At 36.2% G+C, this 23,424-nt stretch overlaps 1 protein-coding gene across 1 annotated transcript in view; it reads left to right on the top strand.

Annotated features, from left to right (window-relative positions):
- The window catches only part of LOC145684059 (tsukushi-like), a 36,062-nt gene extending 21,133 nt beyond the window's left edge, over nucleotides 1-14,929 (top strand). Inside the window, exon 2 of the mRNA XM_081755900.1 lies at nucleotides 9,822-14,929. Within this exon, the coding sequence (XP_081612026.1) occupies nucleotides 9,822-10,668 (847 nt within the window). The 3' untranslated portion in view covers nucleotides 10,669-14,929. The remainder of the gene's footprint in view (nucleotides 1-9,821) is intronic.
- The last annotated feature ends 8,495 nt before the right edge of the window (nucleotides 14,930-23,424 follow it).

Genomic DNA, 23,424 nt, shown 5'->3' with positions numbered 1-23,424 from the left:
GTGAGTGAGTGAAACGATTTTTTTCCTGGCTAAGGACAGTTTTTTGCCTATAAAAAATTTTCCATAGCACATTCCTCAGATTTCGGACTTTTCCCATACTCATGTCGTTATAGGGTACCTTTATGCAAAGTTTCAAGTTTCTATCTCATTGGGAAGTACCTAATCAATTTGATGAGTGAGTGAGTGAAACGATTTTTTTCCTGGCTAACGACAGTTTTTTGCCTATAAAAAATTTCCCATAGCACATTCCTCAGATTTCGGACTTTTGCCATACTTAAGTTATTGTAGGGTACCTTTATGCAAAGTTTCAAGCTTCTATCTCATTGGGAAGTACCTAATCAATTTGATGAGTGAGTGAGTGAAACGATTTTTTTCCTGGCTAAGGACAGTTTTTTGCCCATAAAAAAATTCCCATAGAACATTCCTCAGATTTCGGACTTTTGCCATACTCATGTCGTTATAGGGTACCTTTATGCAAAGTTTCAAGCTTCTATCTCATTGGGAAGTACCTAATCAATTTGATGAGTGAGTGAGTGAAACGATTTTTTCCTGGCTAAGGACAGTTTTTTGCCCATAAAAAATTTCCCATAGGACATTCCTCAAATTTTGGACTTTTTCCATACTCAAATTGTTATAGGGTACCTTTATGCAAAGTTTCATGTTTCTATCTAATTGGGAAGTACCTAATCAATTTGATGAGTGAGTCAGTGAGTTAGTGAGCCTGAAAACAGCATATTTTGGGGGCCCAGTACTCGAATATGGTTGAAGGTAGGAATGTGAGATTTGGTATATGAGTACATTTATGGGATATCTCCTTACATTCTAAATTTCATGTTTCTACCCTTAATAGAATCGGTTTTACAAAGCCTCGAAATCGGCGATTTTACCCAAAACTCTTGTTCGTGTATAATATGCTTAAGGCAGTGCAGGCCAGTTTTCATTTGCTTCGCTGAACTTGGCTGCCATGCACTGCCGTGCATGTTGATATCTTCAAATAGAGAAAAGATAATCGAAATGTGGAACAAGAGCGCCCTAGACAATATTATTTGACATGAGAAACCGTTATCACGACTCACTTATCTGCTTTCGATTTCGAGCCATTTTGAAAATCGGCATTTATTTTCGCGTTTCTAAACATGCATTAACGAAAACATGCAAAATCCTGAAGTACCGTATCATTTGTTTTGCTTAATATACGTGAAAGTTCAAGCCCATTTGTTTTGTATTCTATTGAATGAACTTCTTTTTGTGAACTAACTTTCTATCCTAATTTAAATTATTATTTTTAATTAATAAATAATAAAATCCATAACATGCTCTTTCCGTTCTAAATCGATAAGTCGAACACTTGGCTTATTTCCATGTTTTGACTACGGCAGATCGGTACTCTGGATTGAGGAAAATTATCTGAAGCGAGACATAGCTTATGTTACGGCGGTATTAACAAGATAAAATGGCGAAGGATTGATGACAAGACAAAAAATATAGAAAGAAAAGAGAAAGAAGGAAGGATTATTATTAGGTTCTAATGGGAACATCAGCATCGAGACCATTTGTCCCCGTCACGATCAACACAATTACACAAACACGGACTGCCATACACAAAATGAATCCAAGAAAAATCATCCGCACCTCTCATATTATATGTTTATCCTGGTGTCACCAGCAGAGATGGCTGACCCCCCACTCATTGTGACACACAACCGACTGAACCACGAAACACCATCCACTATGAAACCCTCTGACTTACAACCCACCAAACCCGATCGTCATGACATCTAACTCAAGATCCACGCCCTCCTCTCCACTGGCTAAAGAGTTTACTACACTTGCAATTAAACAAGGCTGTGAAATTATCACTAATTGGAGTTTGAATTTCTACGATCAATCGCTCTAGCACCGCTCTGTTATAATACAGGTAGACCTTTATGATATAAAATGGTGGTGTTATTCATGGGTCGAATTACGATGAATTTCAATTTAATTATCACATATAATTGAAGATTCGCTGTAGAAAACAATGTAAGTGCACCTTGAAATTGTTTCACTTATTTTATTTTTTGAATATATTTATGCCTTAGTTAGATTTTCATACTTCGTTATATGCTAGGTTGTATATCTAAGCAATAGTATTTTCTATTCTGTAACGCTTGGGCACAATTTACTATCTTTTGTCTTTACTGTTACAGTAACTATTGTTTATAGCACTTACATTGTTTTCTACAGCGAGTCCAATTATTTCCTTGTTCAATTACATATACTTTTCAGTGGAAAATAGAATAAAATATGAGTCACAAATCAAGGTATAGTAGACCAACGTAAAGGAAAAAAATGTGTAAAACTTTCCATATAATTAAGCATAGCGTACGAGACTTAAAATTTCCATGTAATTAAGTTTACAGTATAAATTTTATGTCTATTTTTCTCACAACTGTATGGCTTGATTGCCTTGGGGTCTGAACGCTGTATATAATAAACATAAGCTTTAGCAATTATTATTATAATAGAAAGCAGTGGATATATAGTACGAATCACTATATTTCTTGTTTCTCGATTTGTTTCTTAATTAATGTCGATTGTTTTCGATTATTTTTACAAATCGATCCACTACCAATTTCCCATAGATACACAGTGCCCCTCCCATAAAAGACAATTTTTAAATAATGCTAGGACATGTTCTGTTTATTTTTAATAAAGGATTAATGTACTGAATTTCAGATCCATAAGTTCAACAGATTAAGATACTCATTTTTTCGCAAAAATTTGGACCCTCACTCCACCGTTAATATAGGTCTTACAATGAAAGCGATATGATAACATTCCAGTTGAGACTGGAGTCTAACTATATTCCAAAAACTCATTTCATTTAGCTTTGGCGTTTGGCCGTGGTGATCAAGCACATATAGTTACATTCATTTTTTTTTTCAGTAGTTAGCTCCTCTAAAAACTTACAAGGTGTACAGTATCTCGGAAGCCAAGTACTAAGCCTTATTGTTACCGTTACAAATATCAATATCCAAAAGTGCCTGAAGTTCTTTCTTTACTCAGATATAGGTCCTACTCATCTCAGGTAAGTTAACAGAAATAAGTGAGAAAGGAAGAAAAACGAAGGCCTTGAAAGTAAAACGTAGACAAATTCACTAATGTTCAGAAGATGCTGTCTGCAATGCAATGAGCAGAGTGGATCGGCGAGTCCGAATGATTAGGTGGGTGAGAGTGAGTCAGTGGATCAGAGTGGGTCACGGTGGGTGGTGGGTCGCAGTGGGTCACGTAAGCAGAGACTCATTAGCCTACATTACAATTAATGCAGTATCCAGAGTGCAATACGAGGAAGTGAGGTTGGCATTTGGACACTTACAAGGAAAAGCCCCTTACACCCTGAAAGAAGGAAGGAAAGACATCCTTCAATTTTACTTGAATTAATACAAAATGTACGCCTTATAGATATTTAAGAAAGTATGCACTGGAGGCAAAATTATATACTGTGCAACTCAAGTATGTGGTTTTAAGATTTTTAATCTATTCTATGGATAAGTGGGATACTTAAAGGATGATCCTATGAATTAGAAGTTCAGTACACGCATGTAAAGGAAATGGTGAAAATGAAAAACTTAGCTTAAGGGGGCAAACTACTAAATATTTTTCAAAAGCTAACAATTTTTCTTTTGCCAATTTTTCGTAAGTGAAAAGAGATAATGAAAGGTAACTTACGACAACAATAGATAATGTAATTCTACACCCGAAAATACGAATCGGAAGAATAATCGGTGTTGCCATACATAGAAATTACAGTGTAACCAAAATTTGAATTACCCAAAAATCTATGTTAAGACAGTGATTAGAAAAATGAACTCAATGGTAATTGATGACTTATCATGTTATCTGTGTTCCTTGTTAACTACTTTTTAAATAATATTTGTATTTAGTTTGTAATAACTTACATAAGTTTTTACAAAATAAATAAGTTATTACAAAAATAAATACAAATATTATTTAAAAAGTAGTTAACAAGGAACACAGATAACATGATAAGTCATCAATTACCATTGAGCTCATTTTTCTAATCACTGCCTTAACATAGATTTTTGGGTAATTCAAATTTGGGTCACACTGTAATTTCTATGTATGGCAACACCGATTAATCTTCCGATTCGTATTTTCGGGTGTAGAATAACATTATCTATTATTGTGGTAAGTTAGCTTTCATTATCCCTTTTCACTTACGAAAAACCATCAAAAGAAAAATTGTTAGCTTTTGAAAAATATTTAGTAGTCTGCCCCCTTAACGTCCCGTGGTTATAAAGGAAACAAATACTAAATTAAAATACTATAATTGGTGAGATGAGTATATCTATGTAAGAAAAGGACAGAGAGGAAAAAGCACAAAGTTGTATACAACCTAATTTTGCTTGACTTGTAATCGACAAAATAGTGTTTGAGAGTTTTCTCGAAGCTCTTCCTTTCCTCCAACATGCTCATATCATTAATTCTTGCTTAGTAATTAAACATATGTCTGTGTCAGTCTTTAGGATACATTAGAGGGACGTTAAAATTTTCTTTTTTCTCATTTCTAATGTTGCCCATGTGATGAGGAATGTCGTGTCTCGAAAATGAGACTACAGTTAAGACAAGAAGCATCTTTAAAAAAAAAAAAAAAAAAATGGGAGACGAGACATTTCATGAATCCCGTTGGAAACTATTTCATTCAAGTCTTAGGTCTTAAACACTGTTTTTAGTGTTATATGATTCATAATATAAAGAATTATAAACTGATAAAATGATTGTAGGAACGCAATGAAAAGCATTTATCAACCTCAAAAGATATGCAAGTCAATACAAAGATATGCTCCAATAATTCATACAGTTTGAATGCTGTTATATTGCAACTTTTGTAGACTTTTCGTAACGGGAGGAAAGATTCTGATAACTTCTGGATGAAACTAAGAAACAATCAGGGCATATACATTTTGTACACAAATTTACAAAAGGAGACGAGAGATGATGATTTTCGAAGCAAAACGAGAAAAAGTTCTTCGAGAATCGAAACGAGATAGGCTTCTCCAAAACTTACGACACGAGATATCATCATCATCATCATAGATGTTCTCCCATTTATCGACAGGTCACTTGCAGCAACTGAGAAGCTTCCATATTCCACACTGTCATCAGCTAACTTCTTTTCCTTCACTTATGGTTTTTCTGCTTTGATACTGTCCATCTATTGTATCAATTTCTCGTCCTGTTTTGTCTTGTGTGGAACACTACTGATTTGCTTAGATTCGAACCAAAGACTCCTTGCACAAGAAATGAACGCTCTACCGCTGAAAAAGCATGTCTTCCTACTCAGGAGTGCCGATCCCCAGAAGGGTTTAGAGGTAATCCCACAAATTTATCATTCTTCCCTCGAATTTACCATTCTTTCCTCCAAATTTACCATTCTTCCCTCCAAATTTATCATTGCTCCCATAAATTTACCATTTTTTTTCTTCAAATTTATAATTCTTCCCCAAATTTACTATTTTTCCCTTCAACTTTACCATTCTTTTCCTCAAATTTACCATTCTTACCTCAGAATTTATCGTTCTACCTCCAACTTTATCATTCTTCCTCCAAATTTATCATTCTTCCTCCAAATTTACCATTCTTTCCTCCAAATTTAACATTCTTTCCTCCAAATTTACCATTGCTCCCATAAATTTACCATTCTTCCCTCAAATTTATAATTATTCCCGCCAAATTTACCGTTGTTTCCTACAAATTTATCATTTTCCCCCAAATTTACAATTCTTTCCTATAAATTTACCATTCTTTCAGCAAATTTATTATTCTCTCCAAATTTATTATTCTCTCCAAATTTACCATTCTTCCCCCTTAATTTACCATTCTTCCCTCAAAACTTACCATTCTTCTTCCAATCTTACCATTTTCCCTCGAAATTGACCATTTCCCCAATTTAGAATTCTGTCCTCCAAATTTAATATTCTTTTCTTCAAATTTACTATTCTTACCACCAAATTCACAATTCTTACCTCCAAATTTACCATTCTTCCATCGAAATTTATAATCCTTCCCCAAATTTATCATTCTTTCCTACAAATTTATAATTCTTCCCCCAAATTTACCATTCTTCCCCGCAAATTTACAATTCATTCCTTCAAATTTACCATTCGTTTCACAAATCAATTATTCTTTCCTCCAAATTTACCACTCTTCCCCCAAATTTACCATTCTTCCCCGCAAATTTACTATTCTTCCCTCGAAATTTACAATTTCCCCCAATTTACCATTCTTTCCTCCAAATCTACCACTGTCTCTCAACAATTATCATTCTTCCCTAAGCGTATCTTTTTCTCCCCAAATTCACCCATCTCAAATTTGATTGTACCACTTTCGATAAAAAAATTCTCTCTCCATAGGTATTCTAATTGGCCCAACCTGTGCCCTGATACCCGCCTGTGGGCATCTCTGCTCCTTACACACTGGCCCGTAACATTTTATTTATTGTTGGTTGTTCAAGAAATTAAAACGCCATAGCTTAATGCTAAACGCGGTGAGCCATACTGATTCAGTATACATGCAAATAAATGACACGACATTAAGAAAAAGAAATACCACGGTAATTTTCCTTTGAAAGAATTACATCTAATTGCTAACGCGGAAGTAGTAATTAGGAGAACCATTCATACGTTAAGAATAGGGGAGTTGACTAATGTTTTGACAAAAAGAAACTGCGCATAAACAAACAAACAAATGTTACGTATGTAGTAATCCAAACAACTCTACACAAGAGCATGTGGTCGGACTGGTTGGCAATTTGTCAAACTGTAACTAGCTGTCGTGCTCATATCTTGTTGAATACATTGAGTGCGCATAAGGAAAGGAAGAAAGAAAGAACAAAGGTCTTGTTAAATAATACAAGGTTACGACTTCTCTTGCGTTTTTCAGTTAAAAAAATGTCCAAGAAGTAACACTTAAGAGTCTTCTTCCCGGCGAAATTAAAATACCGCTAATTTTACAGTAATTATGTGATATCTTCAAATAGATAAAAGATAATTGAAATATGGAACAAGAGCGCCCTAGACAATATTTTTTTTGCGTGAGGTACCGTTATCGCAAGTCACCTAATAGCTTTCCGTTTTCAGCTGTTCAGAAACGCGAAAATAAATGCCGATTTTCAAAATGGCTTGAAATCGAAAGCAGATAAGTGAGTCGTGATAACGGTTTCTCATGTCAAATAATATTGTCTAGGGCGATCTTGTTCCACATTTCTATTATCTTTTATCTATTTGAAGATATCACATAATTACTGTAAAATTAGCGGTATTTTAATTTCGCCGGGATGAAGACTCTTAAGAACATTTCGTAATCAAGTATAATTTCCTTTGAATTGTTAGTATTACATCCCTGATTGGACACTTAGCCTTACTGCAAGAGGAAAAAAAATCAAGTATTTGGACTTAATATTCCATGATCCACGAGGGGATCGCGGAGGCTCTGTGGTAAATGCGCTTAATTCAGGTGTGTGTGGGGTCCCTACTTCGATCCCCTGACGAGTAAGTTTGTGGTGGACAACATCGTGTCCATGGGTTTCTCGGGGTATTTCCGTTTCCTCCCAATTTCTCATTCCACCAATCACTTGCCTTAATCGTCCGTTTCCCTTAGTCTAAAGGGCACACTGAGGAAAATCCGTTATCCGGACAGAGGCATATTGTACAAATATACGGAATCCTCTTGCTTACTACAGAAATCAGTACGGAGCATACTTATCATAGGCTACATAGGCACTGCCCTTAGATGTTACATCATGTCGTTGCAGAATGTCTGTTATCTAACAGTCTTCCTTATATTACATACATAGTCTATATGTATGTTACCGTTGTCAGCAATATGTTATATACGTCAATTTGTATGTGAAATCCTGACCGCCTATATTGTTTCATACGGAAAGTGCGCACAGATGGAACACTTATACAGAAAGTATTATAAAACATGCGTTTTCAGTTATACGTTTACCTTGCGTTAAATCCAAAAACTACAAATGTAACATACGATTTTTTCTCAGTGCATAATCGTTGAACGTTAAACTGAAAGATTTAATTTCATTTTTATTTCCCACTTTAAACAGTGGGATCCACTGCTTCATTATTTTATAACAGGATCTAAATTTTCTCTGCTTCTCCCAGCTCCTCCAGGCGTCTGCTTGAACCAAACTTGAGCTTAAATGGGTCTTGAATCTCAACTTTAAGTGTGTTCAACCTTTCAAATCCTAAACCTGATAGCTCTCGCATTTGGTGCGAGCGGTCTTGGGTTCGATTCCCGGTGGGGGCATTTGATCGAAAAAGTGTCAAAAGGTTTTTCAGGCCAGCCATCCCGAATGAGGTTTTCCTAGGTTTCCTCATTCCCACCAGGCAAATGCCGGGGTGGTACCTAAGATATAGGCCCCAGGTCGCTTCCTTCCTTCCCTTTCCCCGAATAATGTGCTTGCCGAGGGGTGTCATCTTTCATACGTGACGAGATAACATGGGCATCGATGCCGAAGGCCAAGAAATCTAAATCCTAAAAATCCTAAACCCGATAAGATGAACCTGTGCAACCAGTATGTCCGTAAGGTTGACTTTGAGCATGTAAAATGAAAAGATTACATAGTATTTTACGTATAAAAACAAAAGTTCTGATTGACAATTTTGTTCCCTCTACTTCTTTGATCGCAGTTAAACTAATAAATATTCCATTCAACTAATTATTAGGTGTATATGCGTGTTTTATTTATTTAAAAAGAAACTTCAATATTTCGTACTGAAATTAATCACTTTTGGTTACACACTATGGATCTTTTGTACTAGAAGACAATTCGAGATTTATAAAATGTTGTTGGACAACTGTTGTGACACTGTAATTTTAAGTTTAATATGATTTTTCATCAACTTGAACGATTTTCCAGAATCTTATTTCAAAACTTGAAATGATTTTGTGAAGAGAATCTGTTGAAATGGCAAAAATTCTATGTTCTATAGCCCAAATTTCTCTCTCTCAAAGTCGCAAATAATAATAATAATAATAATAATAATAATAATAATAATATCATTTTCAAACCGTCACGTCAGTACCGTGCTGTGGTGGGGTGAGCGGGGCGATGGTCCTAGAGGGCGCAAAATTCGGGAGGAAGAAAGAAAAGATATATATAAAATGGAAGGAAAAAGTAATAAAAAGTGCTCAAAATCAAGGAAAAGCAGGGCTTATTTTTGCAAATTTTTCTTAAGCTTCGCGCCAACCATGATTCGCGGCTGGTCTGTCGACCTTACTTATATGTAGGAGGGCACCGTCGTATACTCACGCCCCAGGCGCTGATTTTCCACAGTACGGCACTGCGTCAGGTGCATATCGTCGCATGAAAACCAGAAAAACGTAACTCCAAAAATGCGGTTTTCTTCATGTTTAGACATAAATTTGAAAGCCCCGCTTGGTGTAAATGGAACGTAACGCCATCTGTTCTCCTTGTCGATCATCTGTTGTAATGTAGTTCCATTATCATCTTATCAAAAACACATCTTTCTAAGAAAATAATATTTTTGTCCTCTCGCCTGTAAACCTACCAAAATGGAGTTACGCTCTTCTGGTTCTCATGCGATGATATAATGTGTCACTTAAAGTTTGTAATTTTTTAAACAACTTAATTGCAGAAAAAATATCTTTTAATAAGCGTATAGTTTTTTTTAAATTTAATAAGCATATAGTACGTACGTTTTGTGATCTCGTGTATAGTTTTTGTGTCACAGTATTTTTACAGTGATTTTTAACATCTTGCACCTTTCTTTTTTCAGTTCATACGTCCAGAAGTATCCTGACAAAATGCAGAGGACAACACACATTTTATTGATGACTTGCACAAGAACGCACAGAATTCATCTTTGGCTTCTAGTTGTGCTTACATCGGTGCTGTCCCCAGTGTTTTGTGACGACGCAGTGTGTGCTGACAAATGTAACTGTTACTTCAGAAATGTTAATCAATTACAGACAGACTGCCGCTGGAAACACCTTAGTAGAGTTCCGAAAGTTATCGATAAACGGACACAGTTGTTGGATCTTTCGCATAATAATATTGGGAACGATGTGTCGAGAGATTTAACAGAAGCTTTCCATCATATTAAACCTTTATCACGTTTGTCCGCATTGGATTTGTCGTATAATAAGATTAAAGAATTACCCACTAATGTGTTTGTGCACAATAAACATTTGAGTGTGTTAAACTTAAGACATAACCCTCTAGAGTTGATCCCAGGACTTCCCTTATTAAACGCCGTATCTGTAATTCGTCTCGATATTAGCCAATGTAATTTAACTTTCATAAATCGTGAAGCATTTTTCTTGATGCCATTTCTGTGGGAACTGAATTTAAGTGGTAACAAATTGCAATCTCTTGATATTCGAGTGTTCCGGCCGTTGAGAGCGTTACTGAGAGTCGATTTAGCTGATAATCCATGGAAATGTAATTGCATGTTGCAATCATTATATGACTATACGGTCGAAAACTCGCTATATACTGGAAGTACACGTATTTTGTGTTCAAACAGGACATCAAGCTTCCATATTTGGAATGATGTTGATAAGTTAACGTGTGAAGGAAGGCAAAAACACGAACCGAACAGACATAGTAATTTTTATGTGTAAAAAAACATTATTGTTATTCCCAGTGTAAATAAACATGTTAAAATGCTCTCTGTGTGTGAAGAAACTGTTTACAAGGAAACTGCATGTTCTATAATAGTGTGCATCGAGAAAAACAAATATTGGAATTTCGTAACACCCTAGTACTCAAATGGTGACCGATGATTAGTCCATTAGCGGCTTAAATTTTGAGATCAGTGAGCTAATAAATTTTGTCTCCTCAAATATCTCAAAGTTTGAAAGTTGTAGCAAAATTAGGGGAAAAACTTAATTTTTAAAAAATATATGTTTTATGTCTTTAATTCATCAAATTGACTCATTTGTCGTAGAGATAATTCAGTCATTGCAATAGCAGACATTTTGAAATGTGCTGCGGATAATTCTTAATACGTGATCAATATATATGTTTGTGTACATGCAACCTTTAGCCCGTCAAAGCATAATTTACCAGCCCAGAACTTATTGCATTGAAACAGTCACACTTTAATTTCCACCCAAGCCCAGTTCCAACTACCCATTCATATGAGATTACGATTTAGATTTTGAATTGTCTTTTGTGGTCCAAGGAAGGCGTATTTCGTCTTGATGAAATTGTACTTCTTGTAAAACCTTCCCTGTTTTCGAGACCGCAAACTTTTTCGGAAGTTTCAGTGACTAGATTTACTACTCGTTCTATTGCTTGGGTGTGAGAGAACAGATTTTTAAATAAGTAAACATTCTTGTCAGTAATACCATTTTCTGAAATATCGGCAAGATCTTCAACTAAAAGATTGGCAAGTACCGGCGCTTCAGTTATTCGGACCAACCAATCAAATGTATATAGTGATTGTTCATTTTCATTACGCTAGATTCTTATTTTTTTTATTTGACGAACTTTAAGTTCACGTACGTCACGCGTGGTCCCACTGACGCTCTTATTTTGTGCGAGCAGTCCCGGGTTTGATTCCTGGTGGAGTCATTTGGTCGGAAAGGTATCAAAGCATTTTCAAACCAGCCATCTTGAGTGGGGGATTTTGCTGGAATTTCCTTAATGACACCAGTTACATGTCGGGATGGTACCTAACATAAATTTCCCAGGCCGCTTTCTTCCTTTCTCTCTCCCTCGTGTAATATGATCGCCAAGGAATGTCATCCCTCCCGCGCGACGGGCTTAAAAGGCAATAGAAATATAATTTCTAACGCTGACCCTAATATGACATCACGAAGATTATCATGAAGCGTTGATAACAGTAAGTTTTAGGGGTGGATGATATAAGTATGTCTTGAAATTATGGCATCCACTGTCTCTAAATTTTCTGGCAAGTATCGTAAAACGTTTATAGGTCTTCATAAATATTTTGCACTCTGTAAACAACTTAGTAAAACTCTTCTCTTCCTCAGAGAACATAGACCTAAGTTATCGAATTCCACGGTGTGACCATAACCGGCAGAGTTCAGCCGACATCAGGAACCCCAGGATAACTAGGGACTAGGATCCTGGCCCTGCCCATATCCTTGTCATTCAACAGTGCCAAGAAACCTGTGCGCCATCGCACAGTCGCTCAATCACCTCCTTGACCTAAGGACACGTCTTACTCGCTTGTTTGGTTTTTTACCCCCGGTAGGGATAACAGGGTTTCAGTTCAGACTAGCTACCTCATTTTACGGAAGATATACACCTATATTATCAGTGCCAATGGGTGATGTACTTCGTCTGCACCATACTGATAATCCCATTTCGGAGGCATCAACCGCATTCCACCGGAAGGGGCGACTACAATAGCCTGCCTCACAACCATCAAAGCTATCATGGTGAGGTACCACGAACACTTCAGGGCCCAATGGTTTGTGTCATTGACTCTTTTAGGAGGATGGCAGCCTCTTCTGACTCCCTGCCTCCTCCGGTAAGGAAGGTTGAAATTTACAATCATAGTTAGAGATTTGCTGTGGTTGGACACTTTGACTGCGATAAATACCCTGGTTGGCGTTATGACAGTTATGATGGGCATTTTCCAGTGCAAACATCTTTCAAAATACCCCTCAATTACTCTTGAGCCTTACTCAAGTTGGTGGCGGTTACTTAAATTTGTTCACATCTAGTAGCAACAGATTTGGGTACTGGACGATTCTCACATCAGCCTATGGGATCTTGGTGCGTACCTGGACTGTTGTTCGTCCATCAATGTAATCAAACAAGTGTCATAAAGGAAGACTCATTTAGGTATAACAAGCAAATCAGCCACTGAAGGGGTCGACTGATTTTGTCTTCTAAAATTCTGATCTCCTCTTCTTTGTCCAGTATCGACAGCTGTCCTGTCGAACCCAAGAATGTCAATGTTCTCTATTATGTCAGGCTTGCTTTTAATAAATTGTCATGTTAGTCGATATCCCTCGCGACTCGATATCCCCGATCGACCACTTGAAGGACAGATGTCTCAAAAGCTACATCCTGGTTTCTGAATTAGCGTGATGTGCTCTTCAGTGATTGTGCATCTAGAGTGTTCTTCATGACAGTGATTTTATTTCCGCGGTCGTCAAAATACAAACAAATACAAATACAAATTAGATTATCCTGAAATTTTAAATAGTCTTTTAAAAGGTTGTCTCAGCCTTTTGTCTCGTATTTTACTTGTCGATAACTCTGGAAAAATTTTCTGAAGTAGCGATACAAAGATCTAGAAGCACACAGTTACTACGGCAGCTGTAGATCTGTCATAAAGACCCAAACCAGTCACTAACTAATACCATATTGACCAAGGAAGCATGCATTTGGTTAGAATTTGGATTTTTTCCAGGTCGAAAGATTTGAAAGTCGAACATTAATATTTGTCTTATTTCCCCATTAGATCATATTTGTTGGATATCTCAACATCATAGGTTAGTGTATTATTTTGTTTTGGACTCTTAAGTTACTCAAGATGTTTAATCTTACATTACGTTTGTTCACCTTTTGTAAAGTTTTAGTAAGTGGTAAATCAATAGACAAAATATATCCTTTGCGAGAAGTTCTCTGGTCTACCATAAAATCTCTCACAAGTAGGATATTCTGTGCAAGATATTATTTGCAGTATGGAAAGTTTCTGCACTTGTATGCTGCAATATCAAAGAGTGGCGAAATTTTCTATTTCTCTTCCATTTTCTCACTGCTTTCTCTTCTTGATTAATTTTCCACTAAATATTGACATTTGCTTTGATAAACTTTGATCATTATGACTACTCTCTGGTAGGATGTTGCAGGGACGAAACATTTAACATAAACAGAAATCAGTTTTATGGCAAAGTATCAACAATATCTGAAAATGGAGGACTTTTTTTTTCTTTCATCACGCGAGCCAAGTTAAACCTCCCTTGAGCCCTACACTTTCCAACATCTTCATATGTTAGAAGGTTTGCTATTGAGAATTCTTTTGGTTCGCCAAATATATTTGAAGTGAATGTCCTTTTCAACTTTGAAATTTTCAACATTCTAGTCCATGAAGGCTATTTTTTATTTAATGATATTAGGGCTATAATCTACTTGCATTTTGTACCCTGAACGACTAAAATCCTTCTAAATGAATGATGCCAATTCTGGAGCGCACCTACAACATTTTCTTTGTCAAATATCTGACTATTGGTGTCTGTTCAAACAAGTCTGTACCAACAATGACTTTGTACAGAAGTGCAATGCAGCTGGGAAAGGTTGGAGGAGGGGAAAGTAAGATGGGCAATTGAACTGTTGTTACAGCCACAGATATGATCACTATTATTAAAATTTTGACAACTTTCACTACATTTTGTAGCTGTGTGGAGCCTGTTTATGGCGTAACTTCCAGGTATATGTTTTTTGTTGCTTTAATGATGGCAAAGACCAGGATTTGACGAATTAAAAGCATAAAAAAATGATAATATATTTCAAAAGAAGCTTTCAGGTTTTCCTCTTAATTTTGCTAAAGTTTTCAAACTTTGAACCTGTTGAGGAGGCAAAATATATCAACTCACAGATCCCAAAATTTAACCGTTAATAAGCTACTGGTCGGTCACCGTTTGAGCACTAGAATGTTACAAAATTCCAATTTATCTACTTTTGTTTCGATCCACTCTATAATGGAAAGTTGGAACACAAAACGGCGTAAGGTAATGTTACTTATTTCGTTACAATGACCCCGTACGAATTTTAGACGACTACTCATCATAAGGGTGTCACTTCTGAAATCTATAAATCCCTTGGTCATCCATTCGCCATGAAAGAAATGTACTTTCAAGAAAAATGTTGTGACTTAATTAATAAAATTTTATTTCTAAATTACCGTTATTTTCTCTTGTGTAAAAGAAGTTCTAGGTTTCATGTTTTGCGTCGGTTATCCAGGATGTAAAGGACATTTTGATGTGAAACACACAAACTCAAGTTTAACGAAAAAACAAAAGGATATATATGGCGAAAAGTGCATAGTTTCAGAGTTAGGGCTGTCCAAAATCGCGAAAAAGCCATATTTCGAATTCCAGACACTGTCGAGGGTGGTCCTTATCAGCATAAAGGGAGCCACGCATTCACAATTCAAAAGTGCATATTTCGTCAATTTTCAATAGGTGTACAGGGTATTCCCTACAGGGTGTAATTCTCAGATATCCTCTCAATAGAGTTTTCAGATATACCCTGATTTCAAGGAGACTTCAAAGTATGCAGCAGGTAAGCGTTAACAACAATGGGCATCCAATGGTTTGGAGGAAAGTCGGAGAAACCAGCAGCGCTATGTTTTTTTTTTTTTTTTCGGCTTCGGAATAACGTGTGATGCGATGTATTTCTTCACGGTATATTTCGCGTTTTCTTCAGTTCTTAGCATGAAACATTGCAGCATGCGTTTTCCCGAGTACGCGAGACCGTGCTGCTGACGGTCCTTAACACTTCTGACATCGCGCCAAAGGATTCCGTGTTCACTGCTAGCAAGGCTTATCATTTGCCTTCTTTAGACCAATCATAAAATCAGAGCATACCTAAAAATTCGGTTGATGGCATGTCTGAGAATTTCACCCTGCATGCACTACTCTGTACACTCATTCAACATTAATGAAATATGCATTTTTGGATTGCGTATGCGTGACTCCCTTTACGCTGATAAGGACCACCATCCACAGCTTCTCGAATTCGAAATAGGACCACTTGAAATTTGGCTTTTTCGCGATTTTGGACAGCCCTAGCTCTGAAAGTATGCACTTTTTGCCACAAGTTCATATGAACTTTTTCTCTTATTTTGATGTAATTAATCACCTCTTACAGTTTGTCGGTATAGTTTATTAACACCTTGTATATATACAATGTATAATAATTATAATATTATGTATTGCACACCCGGTGAAAGACTGTTACAAGCTAAGATTACACATTTGTGAGAACATGACTTTCTAAAGTTTGTTATTCTCAGTGGTACTATTCTAATTTTTAACAACCGGTTCTGTATATACAATGGGCCATAGTCCCTTACCACCCCTTGTAAAATCCGTGTTCGTGGAAAATAATGAGCAACAACCATGTAGTAACATAGTAGGCCGAGGGGGAAGTCGGATTGTGATGGTGACAAAGATGGCGGCCATCTTGAAAGCCACTATCTTGAATTCACGTCAAGATTTTTAAATGGGAACATGGTCATCTGGCACATCATTTTAGGCTAGAATTTAAAGACAAACACAATTGTGAAATCCGTTTGTTGATATCTTAATTTGTTCAAACGTTACAGGCATTTTAAATTGCTAATTTTACCTGTCACGCATAGCGGAGCACGTGCTCTACGTGGCTTCCATCCCGAGTTATGCACAAGGTAAGTCGTTCAACCCCATTGTCCATCACCCTCAAAAGAGATTTTTGTGAAATATCGGCAGAGGCTGCAAATATGCGTTCTTCCAGGTGTTCAAGATCCCGGATCTTTTCGGCGTATACCTTTGCCTTCAGATGACCCCACAGATAAAAATCCAAGGGCGTCAGATCTGATGATCGTGCTGGCCATTTGAAAAAAGGACAAAGATAAATGGAGAGTATCATGCGCCGTTATTGCCCGCTTGAGACAAGAACGCAAGTAAAAACGTCCCAGTGGCGGAGCCAAGGGAGGGCCTTGGAGGTCAGGCCCCCTTGCTCAAAAAATTGGACCCCCTAGTGCCCCCCACCACACAGGGTGATACTGCTATAGGTCAACAAACGGTGAGTTGATAGTAGCCACAAGTGAAACTACTGCCGAAACATCTTTCGACAACAGTTACCAACTGCAGAATACCGTACGTTGCAATAGTCTGCGTTCCGAGAAAAAATCTCCAGGCTCGTTTTTGTTTGTAGTACAGCAAGATCTAATTGATTGAAATCTGTAAGGTGCATGCATTGACCTCACTATCTGAACGTTCCTTTTAACCTCTGTCCTTTATCTGGTTAGCTTCTTTGTTATCAACAAAGAACCAGAAAAAAGGCAAAATCAGTAGGCATTCTCATTCGTTTCGATGTTGAAAGTCATACTAAAATAAGAGATGCTTACTTACAAATAGCATGCACTACAGTAAAACATTACACTCGTGTTGGACGAAAGAAGTCTTTGTACATTAAGTAATTAATTTCCATCGTTTCTGGCGACATAGAACAAATGAATAGCATCCATTAAATTATTTATTATTATTATTATTATTATTATTATTATTATTATTATTATTATTATTATACAATATCGAGCCGTCTTGTTTAATATACAGGAAAAGAAGAGAGCAGAAGGTTTTTATTATTTCTGTCATTCTCTCTGCGGTTCGAGAAAATTAAGATACTAAATACTACCAACACCTACTATATGCTACTGATACTGGTTCTCCTTCTCGACTACCTTCTGGTCTTGTCTCCATTACGTCTAGTTTCCTACCGCTTTTGGCCGTGGCAACTAAGTAGAAACCTTCTGCTGCGATGTTAATAAGCGATATTAGCGATCTTCAAGGAAAACGAAGCCAGTGCTTGGTGAACCTATACTACTAACTAAAGCCTGGGGAAATGAGGCTAACTAAAATCTCTGATTCTTTATAAATAAATCGTTCAGAAGTATTTTTTAAACGATTTTAACTAACTGCTACTACTAGAGAAATTGCGAAATTTATCACAGAGCCAGTGCTACAATCTCCTGATTACTAACCATCAGGTAAGATACCCTAGATGATACAACTTGGTCGCGGCAGTAGAAGTGGTAGCTATTCCCTATTTCTATGACCAGGTTGTATCATCCTGTTACTTGATGTTTAGTAATCAGAGAGACATCAGGAGTTTGTGTGACTGGCCCATAGATATTCCATTCAGTAAGTTCAGTCAGTGAATACCAAATTTTGTCGCAGATTTATATTTGTTCTTCGTCAAAATATGCATTTCTGAGAAAATTACATTGTAGGAATTATACAGAACAGTAAATCAGTGGTGACGTGAATTTTCAACAGGATATACTAATTAATACCCCTCCTTCAAATCTAATCTCAAAACTTATTATATTAATTTAGCATCGACTATAGGATAGTAGCGTCATTTCAACTACATTTGAATTTATTTTAAGGCTTTGAAACACCCGAGACTCAGAGGATAGAAATAAGGGAAATGAGTCAATAAGATCATATAAATTTCTCTTGTGACACTGAGGAAGATTCTTGGTAATCATCTCAGTTGAAATATTTATCCACGAGGGATCAATCACACTATCTTAAGCTGATGCTCTACTACTGAGCTTTGGTCATTCGGTGTTTGTGTATTTGAATTCACGTCAAATTCTAAAAACTAGTAAAAGTAAACAAACAAACGAAAGACAAAGGCTACCTATACTTCTTTTTCTGTAAGGAGTCCCGATTGAAATGTCTGTTCTAACACTGTTTGATATTAGGGAAAGAAAAACACATTTCCTCTTTTTGCTTCAAAGAGTACTCACTTCATCATTTTAATAAAGTAAAGGCACATACATTACTCAGTTTTAGAGATCAAGGGTAAAAGTAACCAAAAATAATTGAACTACGGACAGATCAAAACAAGATGCTGCAACCGGGGCAGTTGACCCGGGCGCCAGCAAACTAATGTGTATTTATTGGTGTAGATGTAGATGAAAGAGATGCTATCGCAAAATTTGCCCTGGACACCAAATGTTTAGCTTCGTCACCGATAAGGCTACCATATTTTTACAGTGTGAAATCGGGACGTTTTACTGAAATATTAAGAATACATAATAATTATTGGCAATTTACTTTAAAGTGAAACTTAAGCTTCAAGAGCAAGGCTTAAAATTTAAAGTGGGCTGGAACGGCAAATCAGTGTCCTGTTCAAGTTCAGTTCCTGTTTCTGTGCGACGTTTGTGTCGTAAGCACTTTTGTCCTTGTACAATCAGCGGCAAAAAACCTGCAACATGAGCATATAAGTTTATTGTGAAATGACGAAGCCTTTTGCTCCAAAATAAGTGTGCACGGGAGGAGTCCGAGGTTTATCCTGGCGTGATTCGTTCCACTTAGACGTTATGTTCATTCCCTGTGCTGTTAGGCGTAGTTTCACAATAAACTTACATCCTCATGTTGCAGGTTTTTTGCCGCGGATTGTACATCACTTTTCTTATTATTATGAATACAGTTTATCTACCAAACAACTATTTATGTTATTATGTGGTATTAAACCAAATCTGGAACTTGTGATATTTATTTACCTCCATCATTCCATCCGGCAAATAAGTGGGATCTGTAAGAGAGGGAATGTTTTCGGGCTGTTAAAATTTGAGATGACTGCTGCCATGCTGTAACTTTAAGCTTCGCCTTATCTCAAGTAGATGCAGACATGTCGGAAGGTTTAATTCTTGTAGATTCACTAGTTCAAACGCTGTCGAAGATGAGGTCTGGAGAATATGTCTCTCAACGAGCAACATTCGAACAAATTTATGAAGTATATTTGTGGATATGCAAAGAAAATGGTCTTTAAATTCCAGAGCCGGAAATAGATAGAATATAAGGGTACCTTGTGGAAACGAACTAGACATTCGCCATCGAAATATCACAAATTCATTTTGGATGAAATTCTTCCTTCATTGGAGGCAGAAAACGAAATTTCTAAAGATAATATACTAAGAGACATTTTTCTGACTACTATTGATGAGGCAATCACTGAGACGGAAGAACGCTTTGGATCACGTAGCAAAATCATTAGATCAATCACCACTCTACATCGAAAAGGTGAAAACTTTCTAAGTTACAAAATTGTGAAGCATATGGTCCAGTATTATGAAAGTGATCTGGAAATATTCAAATGTTAACTCAAAATCCTCCCAAACACACACAAGTTGTATGAAGACGAGAGAAAACCAAAGTTGATTTCTTGATGGATTTCGTTGATCTTTGCGTCTACAAAAAAAGCATTCCTAGAGATCTACAAGCTAGATGTCATCTCTGTCACTATATGAGTTTCTAATGCTACATGTGAAAGGCCATTCTCATCTTTGCAAACATTACATACATATAGGCAATTCAATGACTGATGATAAGTTGAAAAACTTAGGAATACTCTATATTGAAGAAAATTGCTAAATCGTTAGATCTTGAAGAAGTTGTTGATAAGTTTGCTACTGCCCACAAGAATAAGAAAGATCCTTTTTTAAATAGAGGCATGAACCTCTAAGTTATTTGCTTGACCTGTAAAAGTCTATTTCTCTGCTTTCAGTTAAATCAACTAGCCACACATATTTTAAAGGCAACGATAAATAACTACTTATATTAGGAATCAATTGTATAAAGGTAAACTAGTTGTTTGAAGTAGTAAATTCTTACTTTTTCACCGTAAAAGAGTAAAATCATGAACAAGAAAGATGTGTGTGTGTGTGTGTGTATGTATGTATGTATTTATGTAAATAAAATTTTTCATTCATTGGAGATACCCCCTCAAAATTTTCTTGGACCCTTCATTGACCCCCTCCTGAAAAAAATTCTAGCTACGCTACTAAAACGTCCTCATGTGGCAAAGAAAATTAATCTCTTCCATCAAGACAAGTTTCAATGACGAAAATTATTGAATTAAAATTCTAATTATTACAACATTCGCCGTATTCACCAGATTTGGCCCCTAGTGACTTTTTTTTTTTATTTCAAAACTTGGGAAATGTATCAGAGGAAAACGATTCACATCGAACGAGATCGTCATCGCCGAAGCAGATGCCTATTTTGAAGACTTTCCGAGAAATTCTACTTTTTGGACAGCTTTAAAAAAAGTTGGAGAAACTATGGAGAAAATGTCGAGCTAAAAGATTATTATATTAAAAATAAAAAAATCTACCCATAATCATTTCTCTCTATCTGTTTGTAAGACCTTATTGACCGACCCTCATATATACCCAATAATCTATGTAAAAAAAAAAAAAAAAAATCCGTAGTGGAGAAAGGCATAATGAGTCACTAATAAGTGTGAAATCAGTGTTATTTGTGAAATTTTATCTCAAATCTACTTTTTGTTATCGAGAAGGTGCATGCTTGTGTGGAAGTCGTTAATGAAATGACGTGATCATGTGTGATCAGTGGCGTATTTAGGGGGGGTTCGGGGTTAAGCCCCCCGAAATCTTACTTACTATAGTAAATATATGAAATATCTTGCAGAATTTTCACATTTTCAGGCAAAGCCCCGCCCCGAAAATTAGCAAAGCCCCCGAAACAAAATCATAAATACGCCACTGTGTGTGATTCTCAAAAATCCAGCGTCAAAAAACAGAAATTGTGCTCTGATATTGAAGGAAAAAAAATCATACAAAACAATAATAAGCGAATTAGAGGATGAAAGTAAAATTCATAACAAGTAAAAAATGAACTAGTAAAACGTTCCGCACGAAACATGTAAAGAACGAAGTTCTTCAGGTATCATTATGCTCAGAAGGAGGTTAGAGTGCTTATATTGATACAACTATGAACGTAACTCACTTTCTTTCTTTCTAGTTTCTTCTTTAAAATATGATTTTATTTAAAATATGGATTTTAGATTATTTATTCCAAGGTCGCGCACTTTAAAGTTGAAGAGAAGAGTCTACGTCATTGCATGAAAAAATGCTACCGCAATTACCGAGATCATTTGCTCCACGTATGGAGACGTATTAAAAGTTAACGAATGTTAGCGATGATTAAGGAGAATAATAGACAAAAATGTTGATGTCTCTGATTGACCTCGATCTGGAAGGCCTCAGACGATAATGACGATGTTCTCAAAACTCTCGCTGAATCAGATTCAATACTAATCATGCATTTGGCAAAAATTCAGAACGCATCATTGTCAATTGTTCAAAGGCACTTACAGAAGCTCGGCAGGATGGATGAAAATTGCATAGATGTATGAATATCAGGAAATAATAAAGCACAGAGGTAGGCTATTTGGAATTCATTGTTGACCAGGCAACAAAATGATCCCTTTTAAGAACACCTTGTAAAAATGGTCACTAAATACGAATATAAAATTTAAGCAACAGTTGGTTTATTAATTAAATATCATACGCTTATCAATTAGAAAGAAGTGATCATGCAATATGGTAATGGAAAACCAAATCTTGCACGACTGGATTAGAATAAAAGAATTAGGCAGTTAAGTTGGGAGGTTTTACCTCATCCACTATATTCGCTAGATATTGCTCCCAAGTACTACGAATTATTTAGGCCCTTAGGACACAACGTAAGACATAAAAACTTCATTCGTAAGATGATGTCCAAAGGCATTTAGTTAAATAGTTAAACTATTTCACCTTACCGATTGCACGGAGAATCGAATACAGTGGTATTGTATGCCTAGCTTGTTTGCGAATGTCACGAGTGCTTTTCCGAGAGTCTACTTCCACAGTGTTCCTGAGATCATCCGAATAACATGTTGATCGGTGCTCATTGCTTTTTCACATGCTGTCACAGGAACAAAGTTTGACAAACCACTAGTTTTATAAGAGCATCTATTGTTATACATAGCATAAGTGATATTGATAAGCAGGGCCCGGATCTTGTTGACAAGTCAATTTTCTTCTGTTACGCATAGGAGAAGGCAAGTTCAAGTAAAAACGTTATCCATCAACTCTAGGTTCTAAAAATATAGTTTTTTAGGGTCAACTTTTGGTCTCTTTTTGCTGTTTTGAAATTTCAGGTCATTTTTTAATATTTTAAGGTAACTTTTAGGTCACTTATGGTCTTTTTATTCTTTTTTTCTACATAAGGAAATCTTTAAATGAACACGGTTTACGGATGTGGAAAAGACGAAGTTAAATAATGTCTTTTCTTACTTCCTGACTATTGGAGTGGAAAAACTGCATTCTTAACAAGCTAATGAAAACTAAACTGTAGCTGGTTAACGAAAGGCGGGGGTTGGTAGGTGGCTAAACAGATAGTTTTGGGTTATTGACCACAACAGTGACGTGGCGTGACAATTTGATGATTGTTACCGGTTGCTGATAATACAAGTAACTCTTGTTTCTCAATATCAGAAAATCTAGTACTCACTTTTTCTTTCAGAGTATCAGCCATTTCAAACTATAGGCATTGGCAAAGTGGTCAAATTCCACTTCATTTACTCTTGACCTTTTAGAACAATGTGGCTCTTCATGTTCTTTCGTTTGTTACTAAATATAAATGAAACTATCTCTATGCTCTTAGATATTCTTCAAAGTCATTTGTTTTCTTTCTGCAGTAACCTACATCATGAACTTTCTTTTGTAAGATATTGAACAAGATTTCTTATCTTGATGTTATAACAGAAAACAGTTCAAGTAAAAAATTGAAGTCAAAACTTTGAAAGGTTTGATAGAATTTTGATACACA

Source organism: Thermobia domestica, chromosome 4 (genome assembly GCF_964235325.1).
Source record: "Thermobia domestica chromosome 4, izTheDome1.hap1.1, whole genome shotgun sequence".
Taxonomy (NCBI): domain Eukaryota; kingdom Metazoa; phylum Arthropoda; class Insecta; order Zygentoma; family Lepismatidae; genus Thermobia; species Thermobia domestica.
The sequence above is the reverse complement of the archived record's forward strand: the minus strand, read 5'-3'. Positions and strand labels throughout refer to the sequence as shown.